The following is a 14556-nucleotide window of genomic DNA, read 5'->3' as shown; positions in this document are numbered from 1 at the left end:
TGACTTTTAATGTGACTTTTGAATACTTATGCAGTGCACTGTATGTGGGTTGAGACAGCTTGTTTGTTGCTTGTACTGTATGTTGAGTGGCCATCAGTTGCCAATTACACTAAGTTAGTCAAATTAGTCTTTAGCGACATAGACAAAGTGTGTGGTTTTAAATGGTGTGTAAAAATACAGAGTTAGTGCTGAATTCAAATAAAGGAAAAGGCCAATTTTCTTAATATAGGCCCTTTAATTCATTACCACTTTTGAACCATACTGTATTTGAACAATATTCCATATATGTTAAGTGGATGAAAATATAACTTCCTTCAGCAACTACACTGCCAGAGGAAAAAATCAAGCTGATTCATTACACAATGTCTGTACATGGATATCCAAAAGCATGCAACACACAGTAATTTAATCAGATGAACTGTTATATAATCAATAACAGATTTTTTACTGAACAAATTTAACATTATGCTCAGTTAAAAGGTAATTTAATTTACATGATAATCCTGGATCTTGAGAACACTTCGTTTCTCCAAGTCGTTCATTTCTTTTAGAATGAGTGAGACGTTGTACCTCAGCTCCTGGAACTTTGGCACAGAAACCTTAAAAAACAAAAAAAAAAAAAAAAAAGGGGATATCAAATACATTGTAATCAAATGTAAACTAGGTTTAACCTAGTCAGGTCAAAGTCAAAGCAGGATCAGTAACCCTGTACCTGTTAATCTGTTGGTCTACATTTAATACCATGTATTCTTGAGTACAAATTATACCCATAGTTGTAAGTGATGAAACCAAGAAGACATTTAGTCTGAGTTTTACAGATGTTCCTTCATTTTCACAAACATGAAAATTGTCAGATAATGCATGTTAGGACATTCAAAGACATTCAAAGTTGGGAAAAAAAAAAAAAAAAAAACAAACAAACAAAAAAAAAAAACAGGCATCTCAGTTATGCTTGACTGGAGTTTTCCTGTGCATTATCAGCTTGAGTGACGAGTATTAATTCCAGAGCCACAGTCTGATGTAACCACAATATGTCATATGTTAAATTTATGTTTTTACTGTAAATTTACTAAAAAAAAATTGAATGAGACATTTTTAATTAATTAATAGTATTGTTCATGTAAGGCACATGGATGACACAGGAAAAGACAGCATCTTAATTGGAGACACTGCTTATCTGGAGTACCACCTTTTTATGGCTAAAATTATAAACACCACTTATAGACAACACAACGCTGTAAGTGTGGCAGATGAATGGTTGGTTACCTTAACCTTCAAACCACTGGCACATTTTATTTACAGCAAAGCATGTCAAATTAACCAAAATGCTGGCAATATATTACTGATTCTACAACTGAAAAGAGAATTAAATGTGCAACACAATAGCCCTGCACAATGTATATCAACTGCAACTTAATCTGAGCCGAGACAGTAGACTAAAACAGTGAGACGGCAAGAAAAAACCCAGACTGTGGTGAGAATAATTGCTAGAAACATTATTTTGCATGTATCCTAAAACATGTATATGAATACGCTGAAACAGATGTGTCTTAATTCACTACAGTGCTGTGCCTTTTGCTATACAGTCAGGTCCATAAGTATTTGGACAGTGACACAATTTTCATAACTTTGCCTCTGTATACCACCATAATGGATTTGAAATGAAGAAATCAAGATGTGATTGAAGTGGAGAATTTCAGCTTTAATTCACAGGGTTTAACAAAAATATTGCATTAATCGTTTAGGAATTACAGCCATTTTTTACATAGTACCTCTATTTTGACAGGCTAAAAATAATTGGACAATTGCCTGATAAGCAGCTTCATGGCCAGATGTGGCCTGTTTCCTCATTATTTCATGACAAATTAAGGAAATAAAAGGTCTAAAGTTGATTCCAATTGTTGAATTTGCATTTGGTAGCTGTTCATGGGAACTTTCAATATGGGATCCAAAGAGGTGTCGATGCAAGTGAAAGAAACCATCATTAGGTGAAAAAAACAAAACAGACCTATCAGAGAAATAGCAGAAACTTTAGGAGTGGCCAAATCAACAATTTGGTACATTCTTAAAAAGAACGAATGCACTGGCGAGCTCAGCAACACCAAAAAGGCCTGGAAGACCATGGAAGACAACTAAAGTAGATGATTGCAGAATTCTTTCCTTGGTGAAGAAAAACCTCTTCAGAACATCTATCCAAGTCAAAAACACTCTGGAAGAGGTAGGCGTATCATTGGCAAAGTCTACATTCAAGAGACACCTTCATGAATGTAAATACAGACGGATTACTTCAAGATGCAAACCACTGGTGACACTCAAGAACAGAAAGGCCAGATTGGACTTTGCTTTAAAAAACAAACAAACAAAACAAACAAACAAAAAAAACTCTTAAAAAAAGCCTGCCCAGTTCTGGAACAAAATTAACTTGTACCAGAATGATGGGAAGAGAAGAGTATGGAGAAGGAAAAGGAGGGCTCATGTTCCAAAGCATACCACATTATCTGTCAAACATGGTGGAGGCAGTGTTATGGCATGGGCATATATGGCTGCCAATGGAACTGGATCACTGGTGATTATTGATGATGTGACTGCTGATAGAAGTAGCAGGATGAATTCTGAAGTTTCTAGAGCTATCCTTTCTGCTCAGATTCAGTCAAATGCTGCAAAACTGATAGGACTGCGCTTCACTGTGCAGATGGACAATGACCCAAAATGTACCGCAAAAAACAACCCAAGAGCTTCTTAAGGCAATTAAATTAAATGTTCTTAAATGTCCAATGACCAATTGAGCATGATTTTCACTTACTAAAGACAAAACATAAGGCAGAAAGACCCACAAACAAGCAGCAACTGAAGGCGGCTGCAGTAAAGGCCTGGTAAATCATCTCAATGTAGAAAACTCAGCATTTGATGTGTTTTTCTAGTAGTGTAATTTCATTATTTACAAAATTTTCACTCTATTTCATTTTGTTGACAAGGACACTATTATACTGACATACACGTTTGTATTTAAGGGAAAGTTCCACCCTGAAGCACATTACATGCATAAACTGAAATATTTATTAAGTTTTTAGTGGTTCTGGTGATAATTTTTTAGTCAGTGTGGTACTTTGTGGTTGCAGCAAGTTCAAGGCAGAGACACAGCAAGCTAGTTGGCGATCTATGAGATGATGAGTGCAATGGCGTAGATGGTATTAGCCTGAAAATTGAAACCCATGTGTTTGAGTGTACAGATGAAGAGTTGTTGAGCTGAGCTCACCCAGCCATTCTTGCCCATGTACACAATGCATTGAAGGATGTTATGACTAAAGTGTCAAATGCACACAGCCACTCAACTGCTTGAAGCCAAGTTACAACACTATAAACACATGAAATTAGACTCATACCGATTTATAAGAATGGTCAAGAGTGCCTTTGCTGTCTTAAATTTGTAATGAGCTCTCATGATCTTTTGAGCTCTAGTGTTAGCATCATCAGCTGCAAGGGAGATAGCTAGCATTACATACATTTCTATAAATGCGGTTCATCCAACGCATTTCCTTACCTGGCTCTCTAAGTGATAAAATTGTATCTACTTTATTCTTTAAATGTAAACCCACCAATCAAACAATTCAAAGATTTTTACAAATTGCTTGTACATACCTGTCCAGGAGCAACATCACTAATTTTGCATCCAGCTAAATCTCTTGACTGGTAATAAATTACTGAGCACTTTATTAGGAACACCTGTACACCTACTCAATTATCCAATTATCCAATCATGTGGCAGCAGTGCAGTGCATAAAATCATGCAGATACAGGCTAGCAGCTTTGGGTAATGTTCACATCAACCATCTGAATGGGGAAAAAATGTGATTTCTGTGATTTTGACCATGGCAAACTGGTGCAAATTGGTGATTCTTGGTGCCAGGCAGGCTGGTTTGAGTATTTCTATAACTGCTGATCTCCTGGGATTTTCATATACAACAGTCTCTAAAGTTTACTCAGAATGGTGGAATAAAGAAAAAAACATCCAGTAAGTGGCAGTTTTGAGGATGGAAATGCCTTGTTGATGAGAATGGCCAGACTAGTTTGATCTGACAGAAAAGCTACAGTAACTCAGATAACTATTCTGTACAATTGTAAGCAGAAAAGCATCTCAAAATGCACAACACATCGAACCTTGAGGCAGACGGGCTACAACAGCAGAGGACCACGTCAGGTTCCACCTTTCTGTCAGTCAAGAACAGAAAGCTGAGGCTGCAGTGGGCACAGGCTCACCAAAACTGGACAGATGAAGGCTGGAAAAAGTCGTCTGGTCTGATAAATCTCAATTTCTGCTGAGGCGCACAGATTGCAGGTTCAGATTTTGGTGACAACAGCATGAATCCATGCACCCAAACTGCCTTGTGACAACAGTCCAGGCTGGTGGAGGTGCTGTAATGGTGCTGAGAATGTTTTCTTGTTGATACCATCATTGATTGAATGCCACAGCTGTTTTGAGTATTGTTGCTGACCATGTGCATCCCTTCATGGCCACAATTTACCCATCTTCTAATAGCTACTTCCAGCATGATAATGCACCATATTACAAAGCAACAGTTGTCTCAAACTGGTTTCATGAACATGACAATGAGCTCAATGTTCTTCAGTGACGTTCCCAGTCACCAGATCTTAATCCAATAAAATACCTTTTTGTTTTTTATCAGATGTGGTAGAACAGGAGATTCACAGCATGAAAGTGCACCTGAAAAATCTGCAGGAATTGTGCAATCATGTCAACATGGACCAGAATTGCAAAGGAATGTTTCCAACATCTTGTGGAACCCATGCCACGAATAACTGAAGCTGTTGTTTATTGAGAGCAAAGGGAGGCCTTACCTAGTATTAGTATAGTGTTCCTAATAAAGTGCTTTGTGAGTGTATATAAAAAATACATTACGTATAACACATTTATCATGAAAGATATTTATATTAATGTGCCCTTTCTAACATGTTATCATTTCTACACTAACAACTCATTCACATGGACTTGTATGGCAGATGCTCCACATAATCTAAGATGCTTTTAGATTTTACTGTACCAAGACAGATAAAAAGACCTTTTTAATTGCCTGACTTATGAATTTGAAAAAAAAATTGTGTTAGTCTGTCTCCTTGTTTAATTTTCAGTGTCTTCTCATGAGTAGGAGCATCAAAAGACTTTTCTAAAGCCAGGTCAACATTAGCAGTGACACCATTTAGCAGCTAAGTTACTAATTGAAGAAGGAGAAGGAAGTGACAGCTAGCTAGCTAGCCTTATAAACAACAAATTTCAGAAATATGTGCAAATAATTATACAGAACTTTATATTTACAGTTTATTTACAATATTTACAAATCACACCAGCACTGGTATGGATATGTTTATGTCACTCATGTTCATTTGCAATTTACTGACTGGCAGCTGGTTTCAAGACTCCACCCGTTTGAGAGGTCTACGAATTATCATAAAAAGAAGCAGTGCATCCAGGAGGGACAAACGAAGAGTGCACTGTCCAATAAATGTTGAAATGTTTTAATGTTTCTGTGCAAAACACACCTGCCCACACTCCATTCACTCCCACTGAAGCTGTGTGTTCAGGCAAGGCTCAAAAAAGCCTTTTGTTCAATGAGCTTTAATCTTTCAACCCATTAAAACAGTAACTACACAAACACCTAAAAGACACTAACAGACGTACAGCTTCTTTTAGTGCTGTGTTTCAGGGCCTTCAAAGGAGTTTTTCCACAAAGGCTGCACTGTGTGAATGGAAAAATGTTAGAGTTGAATGAACAAATGTGATATTGAAGTGAGATATTTCATCATTTGATTCACTAAAATATTGAATTCCACCAAGAATAGGGGCACCACTGCATTGAGACCTCTGATGCCTGATTAAAACTAATGACATTTAAAACATAATTTAATTACGTAACTCTAATGTGAAAATAATAGCAAAATGTGTAGAAATTAAGACTGGACTCTTAATTAGCTAAAATTACGGTATTATAGTATTGTGTCCTAACTGTGCCTTATAACAGAGTATGTTACTCAAAGTTTGATTTGGATAATAAACGTTCAGTCTCAAACTCATGTTTCTGCAAAGAAAAGCTTGCTTTGTATGAAATAGTAAAATAAAGCTTGTTGAGGAAACTTGTGTGCCACAGCCTGACAATAGGGTAATTCTCATTATAGTTAAATTGTATGTAATAATCATGGTAAATTTAATTACCTCAAACTGATGAAGATTCCCATCAGAAAGCTTCAACTGCATTAGAATAGTTGGCTGCAGAGCTCGAGACAAGGAGCTGAAATACACAAGGATGGTGTAATCAATATTGTTAAAATAATGACTAATTTATCACTTAGTATTTTTAGCGAATACATTAAACTCTCACATCAAGTAAGCCTATTAATGCTCCTGCTGGATTATTAGGGGTCCAAGCACTAAAGGTGCTGGAACCATATTGTAATTGTTAAGATTTTTCTTTCTCCTTCTTTAGGGGTTCAACCACATAGTGCTGGAACCTTATTGGTTTTGTTAGGATTTGTAGGCATCCAAGCATGTAGCGCTAGAACCCTATAGTTTTTGTCATGATTTTTCTTCTTCTTCTAAAAATAAAGTGTAGTTTTTTTTTGGCTTGATTCCTTTGCTCAAGCTGTCAAAAACTGCTTTTCGAAGCATTTAGCTCCGCCAACTCAAATTTGTGATAACTTGCATAATATGCTAAACCTACTTTTGCAAACTAGTCCTAGGATTTTTTGCCTTCACAAATATTGGTGCCAAACTTCTCAGGAGAGCGAAAAACTCAAAAATGATCCAAAAATTTTTGACATTTGTAAACTATATGGCCATCACATGCCAACCAATTCTTACCCTACATTCACACTGGTGAACAACAAGTCAATCGTGTTGCTTGTAGTTTGTCTCTTGTAGGCGTGGAGCAAGAGCTATCGGTGTCGCTCATGAGCATGTACCATCTATCCAAAGATTTTAGCTCCGATAAGAAAGAGCAGCGTATGATTTGCAACAGTATATGACTTATTTATCTTTAAAATGTATGTAAAATGAATACTAATATTTTGATAAAGTTAAAAAAAAAAATGAAAATTCGTTTGTATTAGCTTTATTAGCAGTGCAAGCTAACTGTACTAGATATATACACTCATCACAGGCACCACCATATACCTATATATCTATTTATATCTTCTACTAGAAACATATATCTTCTAACTAGTAAAACATAAAGTAAATAATGCACTAATCAGCATGAAGATTGGTTGTTTGATTTACATGTTACATGGCAGGCTTCGTATTAGCTATTAACAGCACAAGCTAACTGTACTAGCTAGTAGATACAAACATTCTCCAGAGACACCACTGATCTCTGCTATTTTCTTCCAAGCTTTATTTTCTTTGTAATGTCTCAATTCACATTAATGAGTGGTTGTATATGGCAAGATAAAATAAATCCGTGGTGTGTAAAACCACTCAGAAAAAGGTGTATTTCAATAATTATCAAAAACCTGCTAATATTTATAAACAATATGGAAACCACCTGCCAATCCGTTCTTATAAGGGGAACCTCATAACTTATTAGTTAACAGCTTTAACTCATGACTGGTTGCATAGATTTGCAAAAAAACTTAGAGTTATTTACAACATTCTGAGGTCATATGCAAAGTTTGGGTCATGGTCATACATGGGGGTGTGACTACGTTCAAATAACAGTTTCTCAGGAACCACAAGTCCTACTGAGCAGAAATTAGGTGTAATGTACATCTGTGCTAATATGTAAGTGGACCTTTGGATGATCTGATTACTTAAAAAACCATAACCACCATCAGCCAATTAGATTTCAGCAGGCATTCATCAGGGTTGACACTGACCTATTGTCATGAAACTTGAAGGCTCCTCTAGGGATCAACTAGTATGCCATGCAGCCTCACTCAAACTGGACACTGGAGGCGCTATTTATGTTTTTTTATTTTTATTTTTTATTTATTTATTTTTACACTAGTATATCTTTGAAAAAGGTTCCAGGTTAATGGTGAAAAGGTTAAGGTTAATGGTGAAATTTAACTTTGCTCCTTTGGTTGAAGACACATACCCACTCGTATTTATGATAATAACTAGTCCTAGGATTTTTGGCCCGTGTTCACAAAATTGGTGTCAAATTACTCAGCAGAGTCTAATTCTCGATAATTACCAAAAATATGTTGAAATCCTAGTGGTGTGGAGCTTGATTTACTAAAACAGTTATAACTGAGGACTGGTTGTATGACTTCACATCAAACTTGGATGGCATCTTCAAGCCAATGTTATGAGGAAGTGTGCAAAGTTTGGGGGTATGGATGTCAATAGGGCATAGCTGTTTATCAGGAACTGAAAGTCCAGTTGAGCTGTAACTGGATGTTAATTACCATTGGATTACTTCAAAAACATGGCCGCTTTCAGCCAATTTCATACAACTGATATTGACCAATCCTCATAAAACTTGATAAGTATGTTCAACTATGGACTCTTTCTTGTTCTATGAGCTGCCCACTGGGGGGCAATATTTGCTGAAGGTGCTTGGACCCTGATGATCAGCACTTGCGGCTATATTTATAAATGCTATTATACTACTGAACAATAAAATCTGTTTTAACTGGAATAAGCTCCTGTTTGGTGATGCATTTACACAAGTCAAATCCAGGACTTAGCCATTTAATGTTGTTTTAACATGACTAAGTTAGCCTTGAAGAATATTTAATTCTACACTAATTTTTTAGCTTCTCTTAAAAGTTAAGGTTTTATACTGGAATGAGATAATCACTCTTCTACACTTCTCTACATCACTTTAGGCCAATTATGCACATTACTACTGTACCTTGTTGAAATTGCAACATCCACTCTCCATCTGAATTTTTCTAATTTAGGTAATCTTGGGCCATGCTGTGTAACAGAAGCATCAAGTGCTGGTCGCCTAAAAGAGAAATCAGAACAGCATAAACCTGAATACTTGTCTGTTTCTTTTATGTTTAAAAAATATTTTTGGTGGCAACAAATGAACAAAAATGAACTAAGTGACTTCTAAAAAATCAGATATTTATTATTTAGCTTTGCTTCATACCCATTTCCAAAGACAACACGGGAAAGGTCTGCAATGAACTCCTCAAAAATCCTGTGCTTGACAAAAAGTAATGTTTAGTCTCATCATTCCAGCCACCTAACTTAACTTGAGTTTTATTTCACCCATCCTAACTGCAAGGGGTAGTGAGAATGTCCCGCAGCCAGCTAAACCCAAGTTTGATCACAAGTCAGGGTGTAAAGTCAGTTTTTACCCATATATTGAGAGGGTACTTAGTTTAAAACTAGTGTGGTGTAGAGTGACGGCTTTTACCATCATCATCCAACACGATCCAACATAAACAGGGAACACTACATTCATGATTGAGATAGGGAAGTTGTTAGCATCTATCTTTCTCAGTGTAACATTTACTTCAGGCAAGGTCTTTCTCTCAAGTTATATACTGTGATTTACAATAAGGTGGTGAAAAAAGTCAAAATTTTCGAAATTCAGTACAAAATTTCTGAAGAAATTTTGCATCCTACATGTGCTCCTAAGTGTGTGTAAATTTAAGAAGACTAACTAATAAAAAGTTAGTTTTACCTAGTTTTACCTTGACTTGATCAACTTCAAATGATATAATTTGCACGGATTACTGCACTTTTATATATGGATAATACTATCATGTTTGATAATTGATTATTTTTATTACGGTTACAGCATTTAGCTAGAGCAACATATAGAAGTGCTTTGTAGGCGCTATCAAAAACAGGTCACTAGGTCAGAGACTAAGAATACCATTGAGAAAATTTTGTGAAACCCTGTCGTTTTATATTATATATTATATTTTTTGTGAATTATGCCAAAAATCTTCTTTTAACACTGTGCAAGACTTTAGATGCAGCACATCGGCCTAGACACTTAAAACAATTTTAAAATAACAGTTTCTATGTGTGAAGTGCTTGGTGTGCATAATAACCTTGGTACAGTGTAGATCTTTTTTCTCCTCCAGATTGGTAATAGAATTAATAGATTTGTCCGTTACTAACTAAAACCTGGTTATGACATAAATCTGCATACAGATAAGTGGCAAATTAAAGGAAAACCCTAAATAAATGAGTGGTGATTAAATGAGGGTTTATTGTTAGGGCACAGATGTCAGGGGCTTGTGTTTCCATTGCATCAGTGACTAAAGTGACATCTGAATTTAGATCTATGGAAAAGACATCAGTAAATACTAACGCTGGATTGAACAGCATTTTACTTGCCTCTAACATGGATTGGTGTTTCCAATGAGTACCAAAATATAGTTGTCAAAACCATCCTTAAACAATAAGATTTAATATAAGACAATAACATTCATAATTAAGCATTTTTAGTATGTTTGCTAGTGCAGTTCAAAATATGTCCAGTAGGAGGCAACACGTATTAAATGTAACCCAAAGGCAACCCAACTGAACACTTAAGGGAGACTTCCGAGTGTTGTGTAAGCGTTTCCACCACCGTCATCAAATCACCACCTGAGGGAATATATTTTGGAAGAATGGTGCTCTGTTGCTCCAGTACAGTTTCAGATACTTGCAGAATCTATGCCAAGGCATACTGAAGCTGTTCTGGTGGCTTTTGATGAGAGAACTGCTTATTAAGACACTTCATGTTATTCTTTTGTCACCTGACTGTACCCAGAATCTCTTACCTGAGCTCACGAAGATCTTCTTCGAAACTCTGAAGAAAAGAAATGCAGTAGTTAATTCAATGTGCTTTATTATAGACATCCTTGGCTAAGGAATAATTTTGCAGCTATTCTTGGTTCTTGGTTCTCTCTAAGGTCTGTTAATCAACCTTTAGCAATCTTTTGTATCACAAGTCAAACCCCAGTCCCATAGGCCATCCAGCCTGCAGGCTTGTTTCATTTGGCCTATGTGAACTTGGAGGGGAAAAAAACTGCACAGCATTTCAACTATCCAGAATTCAAAGATTCATAGCATAGTGACCGCTACTGTACAGCGTGCAAACACATATCATAGTGTTTACCTAAAACCAATGAGGCTGCAGCCTTTTTCCCCATTCAAAAGGCAGTTATCCTAAACTGCGATATACTGTATATACATGCACTCTGGTTTCTATTGTGGCTGGCTTGACCATGGTCTGAAAAGCAGATTAAAATGAACGCCTGTGTGCTGCTCGCATCTAAAAACGATTCAGAAACACATTGTGTGTTGTGCTGGCAGTGGCATAACCAGAAATATACAAAATGAAATTGTGATTGTTTTCCTGATCTGTACAATTTGTTATTTTAATCCTTTAATGCACAACCACCATCAAACAATTTGTTAATAATAAGGGGAAATTACACCTTCTATTATAAATCCTGAGCTACAGTAAACTTCAGCAGGCTACTTCCCAGCTCTCACCTTGACATCTCTGTCCTTATAGTGTAACTATCTGGTTAGTAGCTTTCAAACAGACAAGAAAAATCTTGTTTCTCATCATAGCAGCAGAATTTGAGTTTGACAGGCTTGTTTTGTATCATATTATGCTTATTCTCTGCATTATCTGATTGACATTAAATTATTTAAATAATCAGTGAATATGATTTTATATATATATATATATATATATATATATATATATATACACATATATATACACACACACATATATATATATATATATATATATATATATATATATATATATATATATATATATATATATATATATATAATCAAATATGTGCAAGGTGCCACTACCACTGCCACTTCACAACTACAGGGTCCTGGGTCTAGGGTCCTGGGTCTAGAGTTCAGGGTCTTCTCTCCCCATGGGTTTCCTCCCACTGTCCAAAAACATGCAGGTAGGATGGTTGGCTATACAAAATTGCCCCTAGGTATGAATGAGTGTGTGAATAGTGCCCTGAGAAAGGTTTGTATCACACAATTTAAGGCAGATGTTCTCAACTGAAGTACTGGAGTCCCCAGGTTAAAATTCTTGTTATTGCTGACATACCTGTTCCAACTAGTCAGCTAATTATTAAAGGCATAATGAGTTATTACAAGTGTTGAAGGTAGGTAGAACTTCATGCTGTGAAGGCCAGGACTGGTATTGTGAACCCCTGATTTAAGGCCATGTATATTCATACGTAGAACATTTTAATACTTATTAAGGGCATATATTTGTAAAATGTAATTTCATACAATTTAAGACTTTAAGAACCAGCGGACACCCTGTGTTGTCCATGTTTTTATACTGCAACACAAAACAAGGAAGAAAATTATCTTGGTCATACCATTGCTTAAAATAAATTCAATAAATTAACAACAGTGACAACAGTGCTTCTGCCTTCTCCTACACATATATAGCTGAAATCATTCCTCCTGTCCAACTTTACAGTGCATGTTTCCACCCCCTTAAAATTGGGTGTTTACAGCTAGAAACCTCCATATCTGGCGCAAGTGCCTAGAAAGCAATTTCAATTTACAGTTGAACTGTCATTCAATAACAACCTATTTTATTGTATTTTTGCTCATTTTGACTGATAATTATACTGACAGTGCTGATAAATTCACTGTATGAATATGTAAATTATATATAACAAATATATAAAACAAAGCCAACATCTAAAAGTAAACCATTTGGTCTAGTCCTAACATCTTGTCACATTGCAGAATGAGCTGAATCACAGTTCAAATGGTACTGGGAGAATACTTACTAGAAACAGTGTTTTATCCTCCAACATTGTCTTACATTACACTTTTAATAAACGTACCTCTTGTATCACTGAAGACGATGGTAGACGTAAAGCTTCCTTCAGTAGCTCATACATGCCTGAAACAATGTCACTAAGTTTTTCTTCTGAAAGGGAATTATCCTCTATAATTTCTGCCATGGACACACTGCACTCCTTCTCCTCCAATGCATTTACCACTACTGCAAAATATTTTTACAAATATTAAACCACTCGCACATTTATTGTTCAACACCTACCTCTTCTCTTCTAGCTAACTCACCTTTAAGGATTTGGCTGAAGAGTTGTTTATCCAGATCTTTCAAATGTCTGGCCATGCTGACGACTTCTTTGGGAATTGTTCCTCCGAAAAACCCAACATTATAGTCAGCCATCATGTCGTAATTCGTACAGAGTATGTATTTACGCGGTCAGTACAACACCACATCCGAAGCAAAGCAGCAAAAAATACTGCCTGTCAGTCTATTATTATGCTGCATTCACGATCAAGTGGGAACTGGGAAATTTTTTGACTTCCCAGTAGGAACGATCCTTTTGAACGGATCTACAACTCGTAACTCTTATTCGGAAAGTCGGAGTTTTTCGAAAGCTCCAACTTAGAGAAGTTGCGATTCAGTGACGTCACTTCAACAAGGCAGCGGTCATAGTGAAAAGTAAGACCAAGAATTAGCAGCGTGATTGAAGTTTTTAAGCAGTCTTTTGAGTTTCTGTTTATATTTGAAATCGCCACATGTTGAGTGATACTTTGATATTTGGAATGTCAGTTCGCTTTCTGTAAGATTTTTTGATCATACTGCCCTTTCACGTAATTTTCGGTGCTATTAACAGTGAATTATCATATTCACTTTAAAAATAAATTAAGCACTAACCAAACAACTCTTTAATTCCCATTTTTATAGACAGCTTACAGTGAACATTAGTTTTATTTTCCGACCTCAGACAGCTGAGTTCGCGTGAACGCGCTAATGTGGGAAGTAGGAGGTTCCAAGTTGGAAAATTCCGAGTTTCCAGTTGTCGTGAACTCAGCTTTAATGGTAGTGTTTCGGAATACTTCCGCCTATTTCCGTCATGTGATCTGCACGGAATTATGGGAAACAGCCAAGATGTACGAAGGCTTTGTTGGTGTTCCCAATTTAAGGCTTTGTCGATAGATATGGCGACTTTTTAGACACTTTTAGCGACTTTAATGTAAAAAGTAGCCTAGAGACAAATCCAGGGACTTTCTGAGCAGACGTCAGTGTCTTGAATTCGATACGGCTCTCCACCTCATATCATAGCTGCTGATACACGAATTGAGAGAGCAGGTTCATTCGACTCACCATCTTTGTTTAAAGCCTGACTGTTGCGCTTACTACCAATTACTGATCACCACTTTTTCCTTCATGACTACTCACCTTTCACAAGTACTCAGATCACTGCTTCCCTTTGTCTGCATTCTTGATAGAAAGTAAAGTGCACTATATGGCCGAAAGTATGTGGACACCTGACCATCACACCCATACATGAGGCTTCCTCAAACTTTTGCTGCAAAGTTGGAAGCACACAATTGTTTAGAATGTATGCTGGAACATTAAGATTTCCCTTCACTGGAACAAAGGTCCCAAACTTGCTCATCATGACAGTGCCCCTGTGCATAAACCAAGCTCCCTAAAGACATGGTTTCATAAGGTTGATGTGAAGAACTCGAGTGGCTAGAGCCCTGACTGTCATGCGCAGTACGTAAGAGAGAAAAAGTAAAGTGAAGTGCAAGAAAAGAACACT

At 36.5% G+C, this 14556-nt stretch overlaps 1 protein-coding gene across 4 annotated transcripts; it reads right to left on the bottom strand.

Annotated features, from left to right (window-relative positions):
- Nucleotides 1–215: 215 nt before the first annotated feature.
- Nucleotides 216–13284, bottom strand: commd5 (COMM domain containing 5). Of its 4 annotated transcripts, none has more exons than XM_026940540.3 (7): nucleotides 13058–13284; nucleotides 12817–12875; nucleotides 10744–10772; nucleotides 9111–9161; nucleotides 8868–8963; nucleotides 6227–6302; nucleotides 216–599 (listed from the first exon to the last, which is right to left on the bottom strand). In XM_026940540.3, the coding sequence occupies exons 1-7, from the start codon at nucleotides 13170–13172 to the stop codon at nucleotides 486–488; spliced, it is 540 nt and encodes a 179-aa protein (XP_026796341.1). In that variant the 5' UTR covers nucleotides 13173–13284; the 3' UTR covers nucleotides 216–485. The 4 variants fall into 4 exon arrangements, with proteins under 4 accessions (XP_026796341.1, XP_026796339.1, XP_034161916.1 ...); XM_026940538.2 differs by having other exon boundaries at nucleotides 12817–12977; nucleotides 13058–13279; XM_026940539.2 differs by lacking the exon at nucleotides 216–599 and adding an exon at nucleotides 5594–5753 and having other exon boundaries at nucleotides 12817–12977; nucleotides 13058–13281.
- Between the last annotated feature and the right edge of the window lie 1272 nt (nucleotides 13285–14556).

The sequence above is a fragment of the Pangasianodon hypophthalmus genome, chromosome 7 (genome assembly GCF_027358585.1).
Source record: "Pangasianodon hypophthalmus isolate fPanHyp1 chromosome 7, fPanHyp1.pri, whole genome shotgun sequence".
NCBI classification, from domain to species: Eukaryota; Metazoa; Chordata; class Actinopteri; order Siluriformes; family Pangasiidae; genus Pangasianodon; species Pangasianodon hypophthalmus.
Note: the sequence above shows the minus strand (reverse complement) of the source record. Positions and strands in the feature narration are given on the sequence as shown.